The sequence below is a fragment of the Bombus affinis genome, chromosome 7 (genome assembly GCF_024516045.1).
Source record: "Bombus affinis isolate iyBomAffi1 chromosome 7, iyBomAffi1.2, whole genome shotgun sequence".
In the NCBI taxonomy this organism is placed as follows: domain Eukaryota; kingdom Metazoa; phylum Arthropoda; class Insecta; order Hymenoptera; family Apidae; genus Bombus; species Bombus affinis.
The window spans coordinates 12,688,448-12,699,185 of record NC_066350.1 but is presented as its reverse complement, the minus strand read 5'-3'; the positions used below and the strand labels follow the sequence as shown (position 1 = coordinate 12,699,185).

General features: G+C 41.5%; 1 protein-coding gene across 5 annotated transcripts in view; it reads right to left on the bottom strand.

Moving 5' to 3' along the window:
• Positions 1–356: 356 nt before the first annotated feature.
• LOC126918609 (tyrosine-protein phosphatase 99A-like) overlaps positions 357–10,738 on the bottom strand; it is a 419,436-nt gene continuing 409,054 nt past the window's right edge. For 3 of the 5 annotated variants that reach the window (XM_050726686.1, XM_050726687.1, XM_050726690.1), the window contains 11 exons: positions 9,142–9,437; positions 7,399–7,619; positions 7,192–7,317; positions 6,954–7,126; positions 6,572–6,863; positions 6,316–6,487; positions 6,121–6,245; positions 5,759–6,036; positions 5,547–5,682; positions 4,896–5,458; positions 357–4,618 (listed from right to left, as the gene is read on the bottom strand). In XM_050726686.1, the coding sequence (XP_050582643.1) occupies positions 4,991–5,458; positions 5,547–5,682; positions 5,759–6,036; positions 6,121–6,245; positions 6,316–6,487; positions 6,572–6,863; positions 6,954–7,126; positions 7,192–7,317; positions 7,399–7,619; positions 9,142–9,437 (2,287 nt within the window). In that variant the 3' untranslated portion in view covers positions 357–4,618; positions 4,896–4,990. The remainder of the gene's footprint in view (positions 4,619–4,895; positions 5,459–5,546; positions 5,683–5,758; positions 6,037–6,120; positions 6,246–6,315; positions 6,488–6,571; positions 6,864–6,953; positions 7,127–7,191; positions 7,318–7,398; positions 7,620–9,141; positions 9,438–10,738) is intronic. The other 2 variants (XM_050726688.1, XM_050726689.1) reach the window with 2 other exon arrangements.

Below are 10,738 nucleotides of genomic sequence, written 5' to 3'. Positions count from 1 at the left end.
TTTGCCTCGCTAATTCTCTAATGACTTTTGGTCGACTGTACGATCAAGCGTTCGACTTTTCTTTACTCGTTGCCATTTACTAACGAACTATTCGCGGCGCGTTCCCGATTTTTCTTCGAAGATATGGCTCGCGCGCGAACGTTTCGCAGATTTTCAAGCTTTCACTTCGAGGTTCGTGTAGGCCTTCGATACGCGTGTTTACACGCTCGTTTACATTATCGAACACTTATCTTCTATCGGGCTTTCGATGGCTGCGTCTGCAGTCCGTTCATCGCATCGTTCTAGAATCTTCATCACGATTTTTCAAAACATATGTAACGGAAGCTCGTGTACAATAAGATTTAGGAAAAAAAAGATAGAAGCATCGAATCCTTTATTATTAATCAGAGGAATTATTTTTAATTATTGCTAACAACGTGAAAGGAGATAATTATAAAAAGGTGAAAGTAAAGATAGGATTAAGAAAAGAGGAGGAGAACAGAAACGACAATTACCACGAACGTCGCACTGTCTTAGTCCGCACCGCGCCAACGCACCCCTTCCGAGCAAACGAACAGCCGTAAACGCAGCCACGCGTTCATTACAACTCGTCTCTTGTGTGGAAAAAAACCCGAACGCATCGAGTACAGAGAAACAACGATGGGAACGGCGTGAATAACGCGTTCTCCCGTGACAACGTAAGAAAAGAAACGAAATGAACAAGAAAAACGTGTGCGTCGTCGATTACGATTGTGTTATGCTGACTAGAGTCTAAATTATTTTTCTATACACACCTATCTCGTTTATCCTCCGAATTAATTATGTATAATATTTATATATGTATAAACGATGCGACGACCGATCCTCTCAGGAATCGATCGATCCACATACATCCTTCGTTGCACATCTACTTACTTTCTCATGCACACTCGTCGTACTCATACACGCTCTTCCTCTCAGCTCATTTTTATATCATTCTTTTGTATCCGTATAGGTACATTCAGAATTTACGGTGCTTATCGTAAAATACAGTACAGATTCGTATTCGACGCCGTTCCACGAGGTACCGTGACATCACGCAAGCGAGGAAAATGTTCTGTTTCTTTTGATTTTTCCTCCGTGTTCCGCGTCGATAGGAGGGACTTGAAGTAACGGTGTCCACGCGAGCCGCTCCTTACTTTATCACACGGCTCAATACTCGAGAACACCCGCGAAAATTTCAATAAATTCTACGTACGCACACATGCATGCTGATCACGGTATCTCGCGTGGCGATTCGAAACGTGACGTTACAATGTGTAGCTTTCCACTTCTCATATCATAAATATCTGAATATAATATATTTATATTTGCATTTATATTTATATATATTTATATTTTTTATATATATTTATATTTATATATACCTTTTTCTCTCTTTATGTATACGATGCGTTTTGTCGTGTGATTCATTTTCGCTCGTTTAAGCAAGTTAACAACAGTCAGTTCGTTCGGTGGTGTACTATTTTTATGCTAAAAGAGCTCGTCGTCAATTCTTCGTGCACTTTTAACAGCGGTATTATAGCGTGCATCCGTTGCTTTGTATACAGGTGTATATACTTTGTATGTATACGATGTGTATAGTTGGTGTCCAGACACGTCTTTGCACGAGTCAACAACAATCTCGCGTTCTAATTATCCCTAATTACAGCGGAACCGATATTACATTAATATATCGCATATGGTACAGACATTTTTAGCTCTTTCTCGTTGTAGGGAGGGATTCGCTGGCCCAATCGGCCCAAAGGAATTATCTACTTTCGCGATGCCTTCCCTTCCTGTGCTCACGAGCAGGAAGGCACCGTATTGTTTCTGTCCAGCTCGAGCGTTTTCTACTATCTTATCGGATGATACATAAGACTCAATTACCATTCGTTCTTTCTCTACGAATCTGTATCAATCGATTTTTATAATAAAATCTCTATCGAGATTCAAATAATTCAAGTCGCAATTATCAACGAGAAAGAATCGAATAGTTTTTGATCGCCATCCATGAACGCTGTGCTCGACGCTGGACGTCGGCTCGGTTTCTCTGATTCGTCAGAAGCCTTCCGTTATAAGGCTCCAAGCGGTTACGCTCGCTTAGTTACTGAATCATCGACAAGGTTCCTTTATCTATCGAAACGATGCACATGAGACTCACGATCGTATCGATCGAAAAATGATGAACATATCTCTAGGATCAAATTCGTTTAACGAAAGTGTACATTCTTGTGAAACAGAGGGCAAGAAAGCCAAAGATAGGTCTACCAAAGGGTAGTCGAATGTCGCTACTGTCGTACATCGATTTATACGCTTCTGCATCTCTTTCGCCATCCCTGCTCTCTTTTTTCTTGGCTTATTATGTTTCTTAGCTGATGTGTCCGAAAGTTAGCAAGAAATACAACCCGCTGATACTCTCATCGGCGCGAACTATATCTAAGCCTTAAGTTTCCTAATTTTCCTTCGGGATCCCTTAACGAACTGCTTCAAATCACGCTGATCAACGTTTGGATTTCGTTCTGATAAAGGTATGTCGAGTGTCGTCAAATATTAAAACGGTGATAAGAACGGTGATGATTTACACTGTAAAATGATCTTGGTTCCTCGTTCCATCGCGTCGATCAGCCCGAAGGAAGAAGCACGGTTTTACGTTTAAGTAGACTACATCGACATCCAGTTAAAAACCGATAACGAGTTTAAAAAGTCGTTCAGTCGTGAATTACGTTTACATACGTCTTATTAATACGGACACGGTTACATACATGCACATATACATATACAGATTTTTTTGAGATTTTTTTCATGTCTTTTTTTTGTTAAACTTTCACGTCGTCGATCGTTAATCGGCAGTAAAATGTAAAAACGAAGGACGATAGATCGTTCGTCAACGATTAGTCACAACGTATATAAGATGGTAAAAAACACGTATAGAAGATGGATCGAAGGTGTCACAGGCAGTTATTGTTTCCGTATCACGTAAATTATGCTGACTTAGCAATACGCATATAAGTGTATATAAGAATTCTGGGTGAGAGAACAGTCTTCCGGATGTTAGATCTCATAGAAAAATGACCGCGTGGCAAAGGAACTTGTGGCTAGAATAAATTTTACAACAGCGTCGAATTCTATTTTTCTGTTTTTTTTTCTTTTTCTTTTCTTCTTTTTTATATCACAATAAAGAATCTCGCTGGATCACATGAATTTGGACAACGTTAGTCTAAAAGCTGCTCAATCCCTATTGATCCGATATATACCGATCAAGGTCATCTCTGATATCACGATTGGAAATTAATCTCGTTAATTATCGAACGCTTCAGATTGTCGTCGTCGTAGCTTGTTCTTTGTCTTTCTGTCGCGTCTCGATGCTCGATTGGCCAGGTCGGAAATCACGCGGGACAACGAAATACCGCGATGAAGAAAAGTTCACGTAGACGTGGGACATTTTCCACGTTTTGCTTAATTCAAATCTTACACGTTAATAATGGATTACGACATTAATTAATTAGATAGGATGATAAACAAGCTACATTTGTTCGCATTCTCTTACTTTCTCACATTCTCTCCTTCGCGTACAAACATGATACGTTCGTAAAAACAGGTTTCACGTTTGCTATCGGTTATCTATTTTCCACCGAATTAATTTACAGCGATCGAGCTGCGATTGGTCACGGTTTGCTATCATTCTCACGAATCATGATATCTCGTTAAATACTCACGCCTGCGCGACTTTAATCGCGTTCCGTCCACATGATTTTCATCCGTTGATCCTTTCTTTTTTATTTAACGTATTTTACCTTCCGCTAGACAACTCATTCCATCAACCTCGAGAAAGTCGAATAGATGCACGACGACGCGTTTACGAACAATGTTTGGATCTTCAATTCCTTGTGACATTGCATGTTCAATGCTGCGAAAAGAGACAGAGGGATGCAAACATATCGAATTCGATTGGCGCGATGTTCTTCTTTGATTATAAAATAAGAAACGATAGTGGGTTCTATTTATAGATCGCAACGCGTGCACGACAGTGCGAATTCGATTGGTCAGTCTTCGGCTGAACGATAAAACCTTAGAAAGGGACTTAAAACGAAACGAGAGCGAATATAAACGATTCTTTGGTAAAGAAGTGATCGAATATGATCCAACTTATATAAAGGTGTTTACACGTACATCTAAATATACGTGCGTGTGTATGTGTATGGTCGTAGGGTGAAGTGCGTGTACGCGTGATGAATAAAGTTATGTAATTACGTTATGTGCACGATACGCGCGAAAATGTGTCTGTGTGGGTATATACAAAAAAAACGAGAAGTGTACACTTACACGATGAACAACATTAAACGAAGGTCCAGGGTGGCGTGCTTTAGTAAGTGGTTTTTGGCACCCAGCAACACCAAAAACAGGACCCTCATTTTTCTTTTTTTTCTATACCGCGTGTACGCGTACCCTCTTCATTTGACGTCCTCGAGAGTGTACACGTACACGCGCATAAACTAACGCGATCAATTATTTACACTAAAGGTGCTTGAGAATCCTCTTCAGGCTGATCCTAGGATCGATTCGCCGTTCTTCCGTTTGTGCGAAGACGTGTCCAATTTGGAACTCCTTACGCTGTAGCCTATGTGATAGAAAAAGAAAGTTTATAAATAGTTTATAAATGCTCTACAGTTAAAACTACATTCGCGTAGACCTTGACCTACGAAGATGATAGTTGACACGTGTTTCTTTATAGTCGGAAGATACTGGTTGATACATGGGCGTTACGATTGTTCATAAATCATAGAAGGATTGTACGCGTATCTATATTAGAATTATTGAAAAATATGAAATATTTATATATTCCTATGCTTGAGGAATAGAAACATTCGAACGTTAAATACAGGGTGGCTACTCACAGAATCAGGATTACACTTCGGGCAGTGAGTAGCTCGATCGGTTACAGCGGTTCTGACCGACTCGAGGAAACACTGCAACCGAAGATCGGCAGGCATCATTGAGGCAACATTTTGCAGCTCGACTCCATACCCTCTGGTCTCATACGCATGCTGCCATTCGTCACGTAACCGTTCGCGTCAACGATAACGGAGACACTGCCCGGGTGATTGTGATAGCTTACATTCCGATGGGTCATAACTATGTTTTTCTCGTGCTCGTTCCCCGTGTGGGCGAACATGCAGCTCTCGCTGCTTCTACTACTACACGGTTCCATCGAGTGATCCACTCGAATCGGAATAGAATAATCGGACATGGAGTTCACTTCCACCGTCGCGTATTCTCTGATCATCGTTGGTTTAGGAGAATAATCCATCTGCATGTGTTGCATCGACGAGGTAGGTACATCGGTGGGATCTGTTATCGTGGACACGTGACCATTGGCCATCGAGTATAGATCCGGCTCGTCGTGAGTTTTTGATGACAGCATTGTCTCCAGGCATTGATATAATAGCGCATAATCCTCCTATGAAGAACAAAAAATGGTTTTAATAATGTAAATATTTTCTAAATGAAATTTGATAAAGGATAAAATTATAGGTTGGGAAGTATACCTTTGATCGGAAGACTCCGGGTCGTTTCATGTACAATAACTTCGCGAACATATAAATATCAGCACTATCCTCGAACTCTAGTTGCTTATTCAATGTGGTGAGCAGAATAAAGATTGCAGCCTCGACGCCACCGAACCTGGTACCAATAACGATCAGCGTTATTTCTATATTCATTATGAGTTCATGAAATAATAATATTTGTAGAAAATTACCTATCCATTACGACAATAGGGCCGTTTTGGTAATCCCGATGTAAATCGTGAATCAAGGTTACAAGTGGTCTCGGATTGGTGTTGTGTGGCCAGAAGCCAGGTTGGGAACGCGGTCCTTGGACGATTTTGGCACTCAATTCGTAATCGTCTTGCAGAGATCGGACCGCAACTTCGCGTAAGATCATCCCGCTCGTGGTTTCCTTGATTCCACAAAATCGTACGCGAAATGTCTCTGACTCTAAATCTTTTCCCTCGATAGGCCAAAATTCGGGATATTCCTGTGAATTATTTAATTATTATTTACTGTTATTTAATCGTTCAACCTTAAAGACACGCAGTATTGAACAAAAAACTCCATTTACTTCGTCGCATTCGGTTAGCATAACTACAGTTTGCGCATTGTAATCCCACATCATTTGCCAGAACTCCATGATTGTATTTTCCATTGGATGTTGGGTAATGATGAATTCACGATTGCGATGGAAGCCTAGAAACGAACAAATTTGCTTCGTGTCCAACATTATATCGGATTTGAATAATTTCGAACGATTATTTACCAGCAATCCATGTAGCGTTGATGTAGTCACTTCCATCGATTCCGGGCTTCGGCGTCAGATGAACGCGAGCTGTTTCGATTGAAATAACGTCTTGGTTACGATTCTTATGAAGATTACACGGTTTGATCGCGGAGACAAGATTGAATTCTTTCGGTTTCCATGAAGTCACCAGCTGAAGATATAATTGTAAAGATCGTATTAATATACATATAAGAGAACCCAGAATATAGTATTTATTCTATCCTACAAACAGTACCTTGTACTGAGCTTCAAGGTTGTTCCATGCCTCGATATTGGAGTTATTAGGATTCAGCATGTCTTGAACATATTCTAATAGATTGTTTGCCTCGATATTAGTTTCACCGCTTTCAATAGCCTCTTGCAAAGCATGATGAATGAAAACGTATTGTTCCTCGGTTTGGACCAAGAAATTCCGCTGTGTGCGGATGTGTTTTAGGAATCCAAATACGTTCACTTCGTTCTTGCACTTGGCCTGTTTCAGCATAGCGTCAATTACGATATAGGTGCCTGTACGCCCTACGCCAGCGCTATAATAAAAGCAATTTTAGTTCATGACTATATTTGTATCTCTTATACTGCTTATAGTATTGTACTTAAAAGTGTTCGCCTATCTCTACCTGCAGTGAACAACGATTGGTCCTGCATCCGGAGGATTGGCATTGGAAGATTTCCGGATGAAGCTCAGAACCGGCAACGGGTGTTCTGGTACACCATGATCAGGCCATCCGGTGTAATGATATTGCCAAATGATACGTTCTCCCATGTTGACTCCATTCTTCTTCTTCTTGACCTATAGACATTAACATCATTTAGGTCTTGAAAGAATTTATCGATGAAACTTATAAATATATCAACCTTCATGTGACGAATTTGAAGGGTACGAATGGTGTACGTAGCCATAACATCCTCTCTCAACAGAGTCACTTGAATATAACCATAAGTCTCAGATCCCTTCTTAGGCCAGTACATATCACATTTTTTCTGTAAACAGGAAAAGACAGAAAGAGTTAAATAAGAGAATACATACAAGTTAGATGTACGTAAAATAGTAGAGGTACTTACACGACCACGTTCAACGAGATTGGTGATCATAACAACGATCGATACCCTTTGTTCCCATACCATACGCCAAAATCCATCGAAAGTCGGTGGCAGTGGTCCTTGTGTACCAATATACGCACGCGTACGCTGCCAACCGTCGATGTAATTCGCGTTCACGTAATCGTGACCCTTCTTCGGGGGTCCTCCGCCGCATGATAACAACTGCACTCGAGTATGGTCGTCTATGAACAGAAATTTTCTTCCTGTACCTTTTCATTGCCAATTAAATAAATTACCGAAACATTGGAACACTTAAAAAATATTTAGTAATATATTAGATTAATTTGCGATAAAAGCTAACGTTATTACTAATTAAGTATTTGAAAGCATTAATTCTATTTTTCTCCAAACTCGCATCTCACTGTCAAGCATCCCGTTACTAGTATTATTTTCTCATCCAGGACGTTTGGTTAAATTCTGAAAAACCATGAATCAACGTCGTTGCGGGTCGTCCAGGTGATCGTCTCCCATTCTCTCCTCTTTCTCTCTCACCCATCACCATTGATAGGCATTAACGAGCAGTGCCGCGAAGCATCTGTGACCTCGTTGCAGAGTGCTGCCGGTCACTCACATTAAAAGCGAACGAGAGCAACTCGTTAATCCGATAACATCGCGAACGGTTGAAGCTCGCAGCATCGCGAATTTCGACGCGTTAAATCGCGCGCGATTTCACTTAGACCAGCCATTCCGCTTATCTCAGCAAAAGCCGATACGTTATCGGTATAAAATCACGAGAGATTTTCATTCCTCACTTTTCCTGATAGACCAGACGATCTTATCTTCGCATAGAAGAATATTACTTAGCTGAAATTCTAATAAAACAGAATTATTACAAGTAGAATTATAATTCTGTAGAATTGTTGCAAACGATATCAAGTATAAACAACGGAGGAAGATTGAACTTTAATTTAACTTGCGCTTTATACGCTTGCTTTCATTGAAAGCTTAATAAACGACCTTGGTGTTAACATAAGATAAGATACGATCGATTACCACAAATAGTACAATCTTTAGTATCGAATAACAAGGGTAAAGGGTTAATCCATCATTAAACGAAGGAAGCGTAGCGTTACATTGATCGGTTTTAACGAGATGACGAGACATAATATTACGGTACTCGAGGTACGACGAGACAGGGATTTCATGAATCAAACGAAAGTCGTTTCGTTTGAAATAGAAAGCGAGCTTGAGCGCAATTTCAACTCTATTGGAGGCTAGTTCTACGCGAGGCTGAGTGACGTTCTGACGATTGCGGACTTCCGATACGGGCGATTACAATTGTCGTATCGTGCACGGTCTCTGTCCCGACATGCGTGAAACCTTCGCCGATTTACATGCTCGATGACGAACGAGCGAAGGAACGTTGGTACCGACGAAGAAGAGGAAACCTTGAAAAAAACGGAAATGTGCCATTGCTGCGAATTAATCGATTAAACAGAGTGCTCGCTCGATCGCCACTGCGCGAGAGATAACGTAGACTCTACCACTCTGTTGCATGAAATAAAATTAAACCTCGCGATATATCGCGAGGGTGAAAGGGAAACTTGGTTAAAAATAGAAGTTCGACGCCGGTGAGCTGCAGGAAGAGAAACAGGAGCTGCGTGGAGCTGTCGAAACCAAACGCTCTTCGATGGAAATAAAGATTTTCCTTCGAAAAGATCTCGTTGATCTGGAAATCAAAGAAATGCACATAGTACTACTCACAGGCCAATATATTCAAGTATCGGTTCTTCGCTTTGTTCTCAACGTATTGGGAATTCTCTGCGGTGAATTTGCCACTTTCCGATTGAATGAACTCGTATTCCTTGCTGAACCCGATGTCCCCGTCCGCGTGTAAACTCGCAACGTGTTGTACGAATTTCTGAATGGCGACCGCGGTACGTTCTCCATCCTGCTCGCTGTTCTCCCATTCTTGAAGCGTGGGCACGTTGCGGGGCGGATAGTCGAGGAAGTAGTACGCGGTGTGGAAGCATTTCCTGAAAATTGGCCTCAGGCAAGGCCTAATGAGTTTCGTCATAAGCATGCATTCCAAAAGAAAATGTAAAAGAACAAACACAAACGAAGGAAAATCGAAATGAGAAAGAAAGAACAGGAATTTCAAAAGAGTTTGTCGAAACAACAAAGCGATACAATACGATTCTTTTATACAACATATTCTTAACAAAGTATCTCGTGATAGAAAGGGCGGTAAATTAAACGCAATAAAAGACTGGGATTGTCAACTGTTTCCATTCGCGTTATCGCTTGCGATCGATCATCGTTTACGATCGACGAAACACGCGAGGAACTTATGTCTCTCCGTGTGCCCTCTTGTTCGTCGACGATCTTCCCGTAATGGAAAAAGTTCTCGCGTAGGAAGGAGAAACGTTTTCATTTTCTTTTCTTCTGGGACTCACAGTTCGAGGTACTTCTTCATCCCGTCGATGAGCTTCTGTTACTATCCATTCTATGATTGTGCAGAAAATTTTCAACGATCGGCAGAACAAGAGGAATCGAGGTGAACGTTCCTCGAATAGACTGCAAGAGCGAGCAACGCACAGGCACAGAGCGAAGCACGCCGTCCGTGACCCAGAAAGTATTCCTTCTTTACGAATCGTTCCCTCGCGACTCACACAGTATCGCGTTTGAATCGACGTCCTTGAGCATCTTCGACGATGCCGATCGACCAGCGAAAATACAAGAGATTGCACGCGACGTCACGTGTTTTGGCACACGACTATTGTAACACTCGATGGAACCCTCCACTCCTGGCAAAACAAGCGAAACGAATGAAACGTGACGTCCCGATGTACTCACAAAATGCCGCCATACGACTGGGAAACCTTACGTTGTCGTTGTTACTAGTTGTTATCGCGTACGATAAGAGGTCAGTCGGCGATAGAGAAGGAGAAAGACTGCGAGAATCGAAGAAAAGGAGGGATTACACGCGCCGCGGAGAGGGAACCGTAAATCGGAGAGACACCTAGAGCCGAATGTTCACCGTACGTGTAATTGTTTTCCTGTGCCATTAGCTATGATAATGTACGGCCAGTCTGAATACCACGAGAGCAGCCGGTAAACTGAGCGCTCGTCGAGCGGACTAATCGTGAACAGCGCACCGACTACGTGCCATGTAATACTGTATGACTGCATCGTAGATCGTTTGTAATTGCACGAAGACGACCGAATGCCTATTATCGTATGATGAGGGCGAGGTATTGCATTTGCAAAGTTGAATGAGTGAACAAGACTGTGGGCAGTAATCTCGTGACTATCGGCGTTTACGAAGAACGAACACCACGATTTAATAAATTCTTGCTCT